Source organism: Panthera leo, chromosome E3 (assembly GCF_018350215.1).
Source record: "Panthera leo isolate Ple1 chromosome E3, P.leo_Ple1_pat1.1, whole genome shotgun sequence".
NCBI lineage: Eukaryota > Metazoa > Chordata > Mammalia > Carnivora > Felidae > Panthera > Panthera leo.
Window position 1 is genome coordinate 39,460,648 of NC_056694.1, and position 13,593 is coordinate 39,474,240.

A 13,593-nucleotide genomic window follows, 5' to 3' on the forward strand; every position below is an offset into this window, starting at 1 on the left:
CATGCCTCACACCCCAAGTCTCCTGGGTGGAGCCCGCCTCCCCCCCCCACCCCCACAGCCTCCTCACCGGGGCCTTGGGCCCTAGCATCGTCATCTAGGGAAGGCGAGGAGGCCACGGGGCACACCCCAGTGCTGTGTGATGACACGAGGGAGGTGTCAGAGAGGGGAACTCCGAGACGCAGGGACACAAATCCCTGCTCTGTGCCCGGCCCCCCACTAGGCTCATTGGCTCCCATGAGGGCCGCTGTCCCCGTTGTCATTACAGGGGACACTGGCTTGGTGGGGGGGGGGGGGGGGACGTGCCTACTCCAACTGGCGGCAGGAGGCACTGGAGGTCCTTTTATTGCCGTACTGACCCCGACAGTGCCTGCTGTCTGCACTCGTCACAGACCAGAGAGAGCACTTGCCCAGAGGTGTAGACTCGAGCCAGGGGTGCCCACCTGCGCCCGCCTCCAGGGCCCCCACTCACTTTAATGGTGCCCAGTTTGAAGTCCTCGCCGGAGTCATTATAGACAATGGACACAAAGTCGTTGCCCAGATGGCGCTTCTTGTCACAGCGGTGCTTGTCCACGTCCTTGGTGGGCATCAGGGTGGCGATATGGAAGACAGCTGCAAGGCGCATGGGGCCAAGTTGAGCGGGGCCTGGCATGGCCCCAGGCAGAGCACCAGCTCGGGGCGCCTCTTGGTTCCTCCCGAGGCTCTCGGGCCTGCGGGACCCGCCCCCTCCGGTGCCTGGCCAGCAGCCTTGCCTCCTCACCCCGAGGGCATAGCTTCCGGACGCAGAGGCGCCAGCCCCACTGCTACCCCCCATCCCCATCGGGGGAAGTCAGGCCCTCGGCCACCCTCGGCCACCCTCAGCCGCGAGTGCGGGCCGGCGGAAGGCGCATACCCTGCATGATGTCATCGTGCCAGCAGTAAGTGAACTGGCCGTCCTCCCCGCACACGTCCAGACCGCCCAGGTACACCTTATCCGGCTGGCAGTCCTTAAGCTCGATGAGCTTGCCCAGGCCCGTCAGGAACTCTGTGTACCGGTACGAGCCGTGCTCGTTGGACAGGATGGCGAGCTCGCTGCTGCTCTGTGGGGAGAGAGGAGCTCGACGGCACCCGCCCCTGCCCGGCTCCTCGGGGCCCCGGCGCGCACCCGGGGGCGCCATCTGGACCCCGTCTCTCGCCCAGAGCACGGGTCCACCAGCCAATTTGCTCAGGCGGACCGAAAACACACCCAGAGGCTGGCATTCCGTGGCATCCCAGCCCCGCCCCGCAGGCCTGCTCATCTCATGGGGACGAGGGGCGCCCCGCTTCCACCGGCTCTTCGTGCAGCAGCCAGAACGATGCTCCGGAGGCTGGGGCCGAGTTACCTCCAACCCTCGGCTCAGAACCATTCATGGCCCTCCCACCTCCCTGGGAACAACACGCAGCCCTGAGGCCGTCCACGCCTCCCCTCTACTTCCCCATCCTGCCTCCGGCCCCCTGTGCGCGCCGTGGGCACTGCACCAGCCACCCCGTGCCCGGGTCGCTGATGTGAGCAGTGCCCCGCCCACACCTGTGGCATCCATGCACCCACCACCATCTCTGCAGCCCCCAACATCCCTCTGGGCACCGTGTGCTCACACGCTCCGCTGTCACTCCCGCCGCATCCCGGGCACTCGAACAGCGGCCTGCACAGGGCCCCACGAGCACTTGATGCTCTGGCAGCTCACGCAGTGACTGAGCTCGGTGGTGGACGAGGGGCCGGGCCCTGAACCCAGCCCCAGCCAGGGAGGCCCATCCGGCTGGGCTCGGGCCCCCAGCACCCTTACCTGGCCTTCTCCCACGTACAGGACAGCGATCTTGTGTGTGTCGTAGGACGGGATCTGGTCGAGGAGCTGCACCGACCGCTCGAAGGACTGTAGCCACAGAGCCCCGCCTGAGCCTTGGGCGGAGGTCGTGCCACCACCAGCCCGTCAGGTGCCTGTGCCGGGAGGGCTCTCCTCGCCCAGGGGCAGGTTGGGGAAGGGGTCACTATAGGCTGCCACAGGGAGCTGAGGCTTTGTCTCTGCAAGCCTGGGCTGTGGGCACCCAACGGTGTCCCCCACCCAGGCCCAGGGGGGACCCCGCACCGGAGAGAAAGCACACATACCTCGTTAGGCAGAAGGATCGGCTTGTTGGACTCGTCGCCAAAGAAAGGAGAGTGGTAGAGCTGCAGGAACACGAAGCTGCAGGGGCAGAGACGGGAGGGCCGGGCCGGGCCTGGTCACTGCTGGCACCGCCGCCCCAGGCACAAAGAAGCGCACCTCCGCCCCGTCGCCGAAGGAACTGCCCTCTTGTCTGGCTCCCGCCGGCCACGGGGCACAGACCACACGACCTGTAGCCCAGTCTGTTTGGCCGGGGGCCACTCAGGCACCGGGTCCCCATGGGGACCGTCCGGCAGCTCCAGCCCGAAAGGGCAAGGCTCACCTGGGGTTGATGCCCGGCACCTTCTCAGTATTGGAGGCCCCAGCTCTGCTCTTGAAGGCGTCCCGCTCTACCCTCTTGCCTCTGCGTGACGGGGCTGAATCCGAAATGGTGTAGCCTCTGGGACGCAGGCCACCGGGGGAACGGGGACAGCCAGAAGGCGAGGGACCCTCGGGCCTCGCAGGGCCCCGGCCCTGACTCGCTTCACCTGGGGTCGACCAGGTGGCACCTGCCCCATCCAGAGTCCCGGACTGTGAGCGGGCCTTGGCCTCGGGGCTCAGCCGCCCAACGTCGGCCTTGTCCCCAGGGTCCCCGAGTGTATCCTGCAGGGTCTGCAGCTCTGGCGAGGAGCTAGACTTGCTGAGGGGCTGGGCGGGCTGGAAGGAGAGCCCCGCAGAGGGCCGGGCTCCCTCGGCAGACACAGCCCGCCCGATGGGGAGCCCTCCGGCAGCCACCTCCTCTGCGGCGAAAGACTTCTCCTCTTGGCTGGAGCTGGAAGACGACTGGAAAGGAAGGAGTCCAGGGAGCCTTCGTTGGAAGACACCAGTGAACCCTCCCAGGGGCCTACTCGGGGGCGATGAAGCCCCACCTGCCCCCCAGCCAGGGCCACAGGAGCCACTCGGCAGCAAGCGGATGGCCACGGCCCCGCCCCCTCCCCTAGGATGACTCCTGCCCGTGCTGAGCAGCAGGGCCACAGGATGCCGACAATGAGCCACTAGCCCTGCGGGGACCACCGGGAAGCCCCGGGCCATCCACGCAGAAGGGACTTGGAAGGACAGCTAGCCAGTTCTTAGATAACAAAAGAGGAAGAAAAACCTCGTGTGAGTTCACAGCAAGCCAGCCGGAGCCACAAAGCCTGGAGCGGAGGCCCCGCCCCTCTTCCCACAGCGCCCTCCCCCGCCTAGTACTCACTCTACTGTAGGCTTCAGGGCGCCGACAGCGCCTCTCTGGGCCCAGGGTGGCCTCAAAGTCCTCCAGCTCGGTGGGCTCGCCTGGCAAATCAGTCTCGCTGGGACTTCCCTCCTCCAGAACCACCGCGGAGTCTGGGAGGACACAGATGAGGCTACTAGGTGCTGGCCCGGCCCCCAGGAGCTCACGTGGCCCGAGGTACCAGCCTCTCCCCGGCAAGAGAGCACAGCGGCCCCCCAACAGAGCCTCACCTAAGGCCTTCCTTGCCTGTGGCTCTAAGCTGCCCACACCCCATCAAGTCAGCTGGAGAAGGGCGCCCTCGGGGGCCTGGATGTGACCCCTGACACGGGGAGTCTCCAACACAGGCTCCCGGACGTAGGGACGTGGGGGGCATCCGGCTCCTGGAATCCCCAGCCCAGGATCCACAGCGCCCGCCGCTGCTGCTCCAGCAAGGGAAACGGCCGGGGGCGGGACCCAAGCCCAAGAGCCCATGAGGGAGGAGCCCCCGCCTAAGACGGGGTCCCAGCTCAGAAGGAGTGGCGCGCCCACACCGGCCCCCAGGAACCGGGACAAGAGGCCAGAGTCCCTCTGTGATGGGACCTGAGGAGAAGCCTGATGGAGAAACACCCGTGCGCGCACACAGACTCGGAAGCCCGTTCTGGAAAGCTGAGGCGCACTATCGGAGCCTAAGCCAACCCCGAGCTGAGGAATGCTCAGGAGGGTACGATGCCCTGAAGCAGCATTTCCTGTGCCGATGTGAGGGCAGGGGCGGGGGAGGGGGAAGCGACCGGGGGTTAGCGCAGCCCGCGGCCGCCACACACGCAGCCCCACACGCGCACGGCCTGTCAGCCGCCTGCCGGAGCCCGTCTGCACGCTGCCCTTTCCTAACTGGCTCCTGTCCACATGTGGGCACCCAGGTGTGCCCAAGGGCCATGCAAGTCAGAGCCCGCCCCTGCCAGGGCCTGGGAACAACGGGCCAAAGGCTGGTCTGTAGGGCCTCTGGCCAGCCCACGACGAGAGGCAGACACAGCCCAATTTGTGGGTTCGCAAAGCCAATCGGACCACCAGAAGCCCAGGAAAAGTCAGCTGGGCTGAGCCCCGGGGCCAGGCTCGCCCCAAAGAACTGCCCCCTGCCAGCATCTGTGGCTTAGCTGCCCAAGGTCACCTCCTGAGGCCTGAAGGTGTGGCTGTAAGGGCCTGCCCGACGTGGGGACAGAGCTCAGCCACGAAGGGCATGCAGCAGAGGGGGTCCGCCAGCAAAGCACAGGCATTCTGCACAGACGTCCTCATGCGAGTCGGGGCCCTTCTCCCAGAGGGCACGGAGCGGCTCTGGCAGGACCACGGAGGGATGAGCGGATGAGGGGCGATGAGAACAGCATCTACGAGGCAGAGCGGCGCTCTGGAGCAAACACCGCTTCCCTTAAAGAGACACACGAGTACCTGCCCAGGAAATGCTCCTGTGCAGCTCTCCTTGGCAACTGGTCTGGTACAGGGAGGAGAAAGAGGCCACTGCAAGGGAAACCGCGAGCGGCCAGTCAGCAGAAGGGGAGACTATGCACAGTCGAGCAGAGGAAAGGCACCACTAGTCCCGCACAGAGCCCGGGCCTGGAGAGAGAGAGCGGAGGGGCCAGCGGCGCCCGGCTCCCCAAGCTGCCGGAGCCGGCGTCTGGAAGGGGAGCGCGGCCCTCCTCCTCGCCAACACAGGTCCCGGGCCGCTAAGCGCCATCTGCGGCCACAGGGAAGGCCAGACGGTGGCCCGGAAGCTCCGCAGCAGCAGGCTGGGCACGGGCACGAGCGCAGGCAGGTGCAGACTGTGTGCTCGGCGCATCCACACCCACACCCGAGCAGAAGCGCGGTTACCACCTACAGCCCCGGCCACGGGCGCTCCGAGGAGAGCGCAGGGCAAAGGCTTTGCGGGGGCTCTGCCGTGCCCGCCCCCACACAGCTACCGCGCGCCTTGGGAAGAGGGTCCCTTTAGTGGGAATGGGCCCTGCTCCCACGTCAGGCTGTGGCGGCGGCGAGGAGAGCTCCGGGACCCCCACTGTGGGCGCGACCTGCGGCGCAGGGGAGCGACACTGCCTCCAGACAGCACGGCCAGGTCGGGCGGGACGGGTACCCACCTGTGTTAGAACGTGGGGGCGGAGGGGGCTTGGCGGAGCCGGCCGCCGGCACCGAAAGTGACTTGTACAGGGCCGTGTCACGACGCTCCTTGAAGCGCTCGGCGGCCATGAGGGCGTTGGACAGCTCCTGCAGGGGCATGTTGTTGATGTCCGAGGAGAAGGGGCTGAGGGGGTTCTCCAGACTCATCAGCCAGCTGGTGTTCCCTGCGGAGGGGCAGGCAGCACCCCTCAGGCCGCGGGCCCGCCACCGCCACCGGCCATCCCCACCCCCAAGGGCACGTGCCCGGGGGTGAGCAGAGCTCCCTGTGCTCAACCAGGGAGCGATGGGGAAGGGGGAGAAAGCTCTAACAGAGGCAGGCCCCTGGCTGGCCCCGACGCTCCGCCCCCACACCGCCAGACCCCCAGCTCAGGAGTAGCTCCCGTCCAGTGGTCGCCCGCCTCACGGACGCACAGGAGGGCCTCAGCTCATACGACTCTCCACCCCAGGTCAGCTCTCACACCCACGTCAGGCCCGGCAGAGGCACCGCAAAGAACAGACATCACCGAAAAGCTTGGAGGGGGCAGAGCCGGGGGCTTTCTGGGCTCCCTCTCCCCACAAGGCCCACGGGCCAACGCTTTGACGCGGCCCTCCACACCGAGCGTGCTCACATTGAGAGCGTCTCCCTCAACCCTGACCCACCTCCTCCAGCCCTTCCTGGCCCTTCTCATCCAGTCTCTGGCCTCCCCCGTGCCGGCTCCCCAAGAGGACCCAGGGCCCACAGCCTTACCGCCCAGGAGGCTCCCCAGGACCGGGCGCCTTATCCTCCCCAGTCACCACTCGCCACGCTGCGCCCCAAGCGGACCCCAGGCCCCGGGCCTTGGATTCCTTTAACCTCAAATACCCATTACAGGCTGAATCGTGTGCTGCAAAATTCCTGTGTGGAAGTCCTCACCTCCAGCACCTCGGAAAGCACCGCGGTAAGGGAAAACCGAATCTCCCGGGTGGTCCCTAATCCAGAGTCCTTACCAGGGGACACACACCCGCACAGAGGGACGACCACGCAAGAACACGAGGGAAGACACACACGTGTGCACCCCGGGAAAAGAGGCCTCAAGAGGACCCAGCCCGGTTGGCAGCCTCACCTGGGACTTACAGCCCCCGGGAGCAGGAGGAAATACCTTTCTGTTGCTGAAGCTGCCCGCTCCGGGGCACTCTGTCAGGGAGGCCTGAGCGGACTAGCACAGGCCCTCCCCGCTCAGCCCTGTGGATCCCCCTCACCGCTCACCGTGTGGGCGTCACGGAGCAGAAGCTCCCTCGGCCCAGCCTGCCTGCCCCTCCTGTGTACCTAAGACCCTCGTGGCTAATGGTCCCGCGGCCACTGTGTGTGCTGACCGAGGCCCAGGCATGCCAAGGGCAGACCCGTCAGTACCCGTGGGCCTCCGGACCAAGATCTCCGCCCAGCCCTGGGTCAGCAGGGGTACGTAGGCCGCCAGGCTCGTCTTCTCCTGCGCCGGGAGCTGGGCGGCAGCCGAGGCCCTCTCGGACGTGCTGGCCGGTGTGGTCTGTGCGCCTGGGCAGTGGGTGGCTGGAGCGTCCAAGGCACCAACACGAAGGCCGTGGCCCCCTGAGGAAGGGGAGGACAGGAGGGCTGGTGACCCCCACCTGCCCGACGCAGAGCCGCCGGCTCAGAACTGGCTGTTCCACCCAGGGCCCTGCTGGCCACGGAGCCCCAGGCCAGCAACCAGAGGCAGCTCAGCCCTCTCTGGGTGTCGGCCTCAGTGGGCCCAGGGCAGTAGGAAGGGGCCCCAGCACCTGCCCCACCTGCCCCCACCGTCGGACCGTGGCTCGTTCTGGCTGTAGCAAAAGAAAGCTACAGGGGTGAGCTGAGCCGAGGACAAGGACTGCCGAGGGTTCACAGGAAACACAAGCCGTGACAAACGGACCCTCGGCAACAAGGGCCTGCGGGCCAGAGTTGTGCAAAAGGCACACCGCCTGCCACACCCCGTGACGAAGGCTCGCGGAAACAACATCCCGGCAGTGTTCGCGAGTGCGTGCACCCACAGAGGCCCCGAGGAGGCAGGGAGGGGCACGGGCTCACCAGACATGGAGCGGACGCGGTCCCGGGCCCCACGGCACACCTGCTGCCCAGCCTGGGACTCCAACTTGGCAGGCGCCTCCTTTGTCTGCCTCACGTGCGCACTGGGGTCAGAGCTGAGGACGGAAGGGTCCGTGCCGAGCGTGACCGAGATGGCTCGCAGGCTCCAGGCTGGCGTGCAACCGAGCCACCCCAGCCTGGGCTCGGGACCGCCAGGGTCACGGCCCGATAGGTAGGGGCTGGAAGGTGCGGTCACCTCAGCTCTGGGCTGCCCTGCAGCTCTCCTGAGTCCAAGCCCAGCAGTGACCGGGTCCCGGTCCCCACGCTCGTCGTCACAGTGACGAGCTTGTTTCCAACCAGCCAGGTCTTGGTCCTGCCACCAGCCAAGAGGAACTCCCCCACGGGGGACCTGAAAGCAGAGGGGCATCGGCCAACACCTTGCCCAGTGGGCTCTGGACAGGCATCGTGGTTCCAAAGGCGCCTCCGACTGAGGGCCGCCGGCAGGAAGGAGCCCTGCACGACTCACCCGCCACCGCCACTTTGACCCATTACAGTCACAGAAGAGAGCGCGGTGCTGTGCCTCCCCCCCAGCCTGTACCTCTTGGGGACCGCCGTGAAGTTGGAGAACACGTATCTGGCCATCATGTCCAGACAAGTCTCCGTGAGCTCCAGGTGGAGATTTTTCAAGTTGTCGTCAGCCTGGGCCATTGAGTTCTCGTCCGCAGACCCCAAGCTGGCACTCGTGAGGGACGTCTGGATCCTGCTGAAGGGAGGGGCCCAGCGAGGTCAGGTGCCGACCGGCCCCTCCTCTCCCCCCAGGGGCCAGAGCTGGAGGCATGCATCTGCTGGGGGGCCGCGCCCACAAACGCCCCACCAGGGCGCACGGCCAGTGGAGCCACGGCTCCGCAGACCGCGCCGACACATCCTCCCAGAGAGAGGAGGGCAAGGCCTCACGGGAGACACGAGAGACCGACATCCCCTCACCGAAGCGCAGGAGTTAGGGGACGGCTTTGTGGCAGAGCCCTTTAGTCATGCAGAGACACGAAGACCACAGACACACACACACACACACACACACACACACACACACACACACACAAAGATTGCATTCTGCCCACGGGGCCACCTCCCGATGACGGGGAGGGTCTGGGCTTCGTGTGCAGCTCTTCACCCTGAACTCAGGCCGCCCCAGCTCCGCACGCACCCCGTGACCAGAAGGGGCTTATGCGGGCTTAATTCTGATGCCAATTTTTCAAAGCCCCTTTGCCACGTTCTGCTTGTGATAGAGACTATGCTAGAAAAGAGCGGAGAGCCTCGCTGCCTCACCCCCAGCCCCCCAAACCACACTCAGCAGAGGCCAGCCTGAGGCTGCAGCCCAAGCCAGGCTCCTAGGAAGTGGGTCTCCTGGGCCCGAAGGGGCTTCCTGGGGAGGAGACCACCCCCATCCCGCAGCTCAGCGCAGCCTAGCACGGCCGGCCGGCCGGCCGGCACCCACCGGCAGGAGCAGCGACCCCCAGGGGCCCACACCCGCACTCAGACACAGCAGGGAGAAGTAAGCGAGGCCACGCCCCTCAAGGGTTCTGACCTCACCAGCCCGGCCCCCACCCCCGCTGCCCCACTCAAAGCCCCCGCGCCCTTTCAGCCGCCCCAGAAAGCGGACCTTTACTAAGAGAAAGCTCAAGAACAAAGTCCACCTGAGAGGATACGAAAGCCAATCCCAGGAGCATGCTCCCTCCTGTCCCCCGTGGGCGCTGCTTTCATACGCAGAGGCCCCTCGCCTCCGGGGACAGGCCTGTGGGCAGCTGCCACCGGGTGCCTGGCTTCCTCAGAGCTACCGCCCTCCCTGCTTTGGGCTCCCAGGCCAGCCTCCGAGGAGGCCTGCAGCCAGCCCATGCTGGGACGAGGCTCGGGGACAGAATGCAACCTTCCCACCCCTCACCACCAGGCTCCCCGGGACCGAGGGCTGGGCTGGGCAGGACGGGCCTCTGTCTCCTGCTCCTCCAGCTCCGGCCAGGCGACGAGGTCATGCAAGCGCCCCATGCACCGCCACCCGGGCGCTCCCGCCTGCAGTGCCGCCGCATGGGCCAAGCTGCAGGGTCTGAGCCCCCCGCCCGAAGAAGCCCACTACCTGCGGACCACATGTTCAGACACACTGATGCTGCGGCACCGGAAGGCGTCGGCTGCAGAGCTCTCCTGGAATTCTCTCACGGGTGGGGAGTTATTCAAGCCTTGTTTGGGGGGTCTGGCTATCCTCAAACTACCAGGTGAGGAAGGAAGGCCCAAGCCCCAGAGAGCCCAGCTCCCGGGAGGGGAGAGCAAGCCATTGGAGGGATGAGAAGGAAAGGTCACAGGCCACGGGGTCAGGATGGACAGCCCGCGGGTGAGATGAACAAAAAACCATGCCAGAGGCCAGTTAGCAGGAGGAAGAAACAGAAAACAAAAACGCATGAAAATACATCTCGTAAACATAACTGAGAAAAAGTCACGGTACCAAAACAAAGAACATTAGTGCAAATTAAACGTGTATGGAGTGCTCCGCACGGCAGATTCCAGGCTGCGCTGACCAGGCGTCCCCCCCACCTCAGCCCTGCGGCCGGCACCACCCAGCTCGGGGAGCAGGGAGCGCTGAGGCCCCAAAGGTCACCACTCAAAGAGGCCGGTTCTTAGTTCGAGGTCCCGGGCCCCCAGCAACCCGGGCTTAAGAAGCCAGCTTTTAACTTTAAGTCACAATGACCTGGTCATTCTGGAAAATGCCGTACTCCCCCCCTCCCACCCCCCCAGGGGAGAACTGAAAAGCTGGGGCAGAAGGCGGGGGCAGAAAGAGGAGTCGCCGTTCCGGTGAAGTGCAGACGAGACAAAGCCTAGCACGGCTCTCGGCTTTGGCAAAAGCGGTTGTGACGGTACAGGGGAGCGTGTCCCCTGACTGGCAGCAGGCTGGACAGCAAGCTCAGGAGGAAGGGGGACCGCGGCCCGAGGCCGGGCTGACTACAGGGCCCTGGAGCTCCTCCTCACCCGGGCCCAGGTACTCGGCTTCCCGGGAGCCACAGCTGCCCTGTCGCAGCCCTCGGCTCACCGGGTGGAGCCAGGCCACCCAGACGCCCTACGGCTGGCACCCTGATCCCGTCGGCAAGTCCGCCCTCGGTGCTCCGTGGCCGGGACTGGCTGCAGGCCACAGCGCCGGCCGCTGCAGCTAGATGCGGGCGTTAGCAGCATCGCAGGCCCTGCCCTACCTGACGCCGGGACCCCTGGGGCCCAGCATGGCCCACACGGGGCATCCCCTCGGCCACGTTCCCTTTCCGCTAGACAGCCCAGCGGCAACAGGTCAGCCCAGACCCCACCGTGCCGGTCACACAGGCCACGCTCGCCGACCCACCCCGGCCCGTGCCCTCCACAGACACTGGGCGCGCCCTCCACAGGCCCGCACCTCTTGGGCCTCTCGTTCAGACTGGTGCTCCGCGCTCTGAAGCTGTCCTTCTCCGGGGTGTCATCAAAAGACAGGAGGACATTGGAGCGCAGGCCCTGGCAGTGGAACAGAGCTGAGCTGCAGGCCCGGGGGACTGACCCCCATGTCTCCTCCCTCCGCAGGCCCGGGACACGGTGAGCACAGCACCCGACGATGCCCACCTGCCTCTCCCCTGACCGTCACCCCACTGCAGCCAGGAGCAAAGCAGATCCCACCCTGCAAGGAGTTTGAGCTCCTCCGGCCTACCTTAGTGATATAAGGAACAAAATCCTTCCGAAAAGGCAGACGGCATCTAATGAACCACATGGCTATGACGTGATGGGCCAGGCACACGATGTACTGATTAAACCTGAGGAGGAAGACAAGTGGTTTGGCCCGGTCGAGGCCCCCGAGGCTGATGTGCCAAGCCGAGCACAGAAGGGGGGCCCAGAGGCCACAGGCCCGTCCTAGGACAGAGACCAGCACGCAGGGGCACCTGGGTGGCTCAGTCGGTTAAGCGTCCGACTCTTGATTTCAGTTCAGGTCGTCATCTCGCAGTTCGCGAGTTCGAGCCCCGCATCGGTCTACACCGGCAGCGTGGAGCCTGCTTGGGATTCTCTCTCTTCCTCTCTCTCTGCCCCTCCCCTGCTCACTGGCACGTACTGTCTCTTAAAATACTTTTTTTTTAAAAAAGGACCAGCACGCTGTCCGCTCCAAGGGGCCACGGGCTGGCCCAGGTCACAGGGAGGGATGTGACCGGCACTTACTTGGAGGGGTTGGTGTACGGCAGGGAGATGGCGAACACACTCGCGTACTGCTCAGCGGCAAAGTTCCTGTAGAGGTGAGGCAGCCTGGCCAGAGCTGCGGGACAGGGACACGGCCGGTGAGGGGGCCTGGGCCAAGGCAGGCCCACACCCGGTGTCCCCAGGGTCCTGTGCTACTTCCAAAAGCCGGCGCGGCCACCCTGACTGAAGAGGGCTGCAAAGGAGTGAAGCTCGCAGCCTCCTTGAGCGTGACCTTCCCACGACCCTCAGCTTTCTATTCCAAGGGCCAGAAACCCACGGTCCCCGGGCCAAAGCCAGCCAGTGGCCTGCGTCTGCATGACCTGTGAACTAAAAACGGCTTTTATGTTTTTAAAAGCTACGAACAAAAAGAATGCACAGCAAAAGCCAACATGTGGCCCTTTACAAAAGTGCTGGTGGCCTGCTCTGCTCCCGTCCCCCACCCTGCTGAGGGCCAGACAAGCGCTAGAGTACTGGGAACGAAGGGGTGAGTGAGGCAGCCCGAGCTCCTGGAAGTCGCAGTCTGAGAGGCGAATCGGCAAAGGCCCTCAGCAGAGCTCACACGCAGGGTGTCTGCCCTGAGGGGAATAAAGAAGATGCCGAGAGCCAGGCCAAGTGCAGGGACCCATGTCGGGCAACACAGAGGCTTCAATGCCATTTAAACTAAGACAGAGGATGAGAATGGAGCCAGCCACTTGAAGGCCAGGAAGGAAAGCAGTTAAGGCTCAGGGGTAGGAAGTGCAAAGGCCCTGAGGCGACAGAGCATGGCACAACCCAGGTGCTCCATGGAGACCGCGCACTAACCTACGTCCCAAGAGAGATAGCAAAATGAGCTCAGAGAAGTCAACACAGGTTATTCTGGGTACACTGCAGCCCCAAACCCAAGGGTCCACCACCACCCCCCCCCCACACACACAACAACAAGCATGCAAGCGGATGCTTACTTGACAGGAATTCGAGGAGTGGAATGGCCATGCTGGCTGTGGCCGAAATGTGTGTGAGCTTCACGACCAAGACAGGCAGCGCCTTGATGATGATGTCGGGCATTTCGACGCTGCACACGGCCAGGGCCACCACGCACTGGCTGGCACAGCGGTAGATCAGGCCTTGCTCCAGGCAGTATACCATCTCCCGCTGCGGGGCAGCACGGGTGCCTCAGACCCAGCCCGCCACAGGCCGGCCCTCCGCACCCCTGCCCCTGCCCACACACAGGTTTGTCTCCCCTCGCCCCACTCCAGATGTTCCACAGAGGGGGAGACCAAGTCTTAGGAAGGTGAAGCGCCTCATCCCAGGTCCTTAAGCACATAAGCAGCACAGGGCCAGGAGGTGGACCCACCCAAGGCGAAGGGACAGCAGGACAGCTCTGGTCAGGCCTTTCCTGGCACCTCCGACCGGCCAACGCCGGCAGGCGACGCTCCCCGCCCCGACTCCTCAGCCAACCCCGGAGCTGGGACACACTGGGCCCGTTAGCCCCCGGTCACGGAACCTTATTACGGGGGAGGTTCCGCCCGAGGCAGCAAGACGGGCAGAGGCCCACACAGCTCCGGGCAGCCAGTACCCAGCAGGAGGCAGCTCCCACTCAAGCCACAGCCTCACAGGGCCCCGTGGAGGATTTTGATTTCCTGAAGCCAGCCCCATCCGCCAGGAACACCCTGGGCCTCAAGGGTTCTCGGGAAACCTTCACCCCAACATGGCCTGCTGCCCAACGGGGCACAGCCAGGATGAACCAGGCCAAGCCACATAGGAGACAGTGCAGTCAGGGAGGGAGGGAGGGAGGGAGGGAGGACAGGGAGCGTGAGCTCCCGACCTTGCCACGACCAGGAACGCAGGCT

At 65.3% G+C, this 13,593-nt stretch overlaps 1 protein-coding gene across 15 annotated transcripts in view; it reads right to left on the minus strand.

Moving 5' to 3' along the window:
• The window catches only part of TSC2 (TSC complex subunit 2), a 36,150-nt gene that overhangs the window by 1,937 nt on the left and 20,620 nt on the right, over nucleotides 1-13,593 (minus strand). For 4 of the 15 annotated variants that reach the window (XM_042922818.1, XM_042922820.1, XM_042922831.1 and 1 more), the window contains exons 22-38: nucleotides 12,706-12,895; nucleotides 11,747-11,840; nucleotides 11,247-11,349; nucleotides 10,962-11,056; nucleotides 9,666-9,794; nucleotides 8,136-8,300; nucleotides 7,794-7,946; nucleotides 7,541-7,653; nucleotides 6,872-7,066; nucleotides 5,463-5,666; nucleotides 4,783-4,851; nucleotides 3,346-3,476; nucleotides 2,437-2,936; nucleotides 2,120-2,195; nucleotides 1,800-1,886; nucleotides 890-1,076; nucleotides 470-609 (exon numbers count right to left, since the gene is read on the minus strand). In XM_042922818.1, the coding sequence (XP_042778752.1) occupies nucleotides 470-609; nucleotides 890-1,076; nucleotides 1,800-1,886; nucleotides 2,120-2,195; nucleotides 2,437-2,936; nucleotides 3,346-3,476; nucleotides 4,783-4,851; nucleotides 5,463-5,666; nucleotides 6,872-7,066; nucleotides 7,541-7,653; nucleotides 7,794-7,946; nucleotides 8,136-8,300; nucleotides 9,666-9,794; nucleotides 10,962-11,056; nucleotides 11,247-11,349; nucleotides 11,747-11,840; nucleotides 12,706-12,895 (2,631 nt within the window). The remainder of the gene's footprint in view (nucleotides 1-469; nucleotides 610-889; nucleotides 1,077-1,799; nucleotides 1,887-2,119; nucleotides 2,196-2,436; nucleotides 2,937-3,345; nucleotides 3,477-4,782; nucleotides 4,852-5,462; nucleotides 5,667-6,871; nucleotides 7,067-7,540; nucleotides 7,654-7,793; nucleotides 7,947-8,135; nucleotides 8,301-9,665; nucleotides 9,795-10,961; nucleotides 11,057-11,246; nucleotides 11,350-11,746; nucleotides 11,841-12,705; nucleotides 12,896-13,593) is intronic. The other 11 variants (XM_042922826.1, XM_042922834.1, XM_042922825.1 and 8 more) reach the window with 6 other exon arrangements.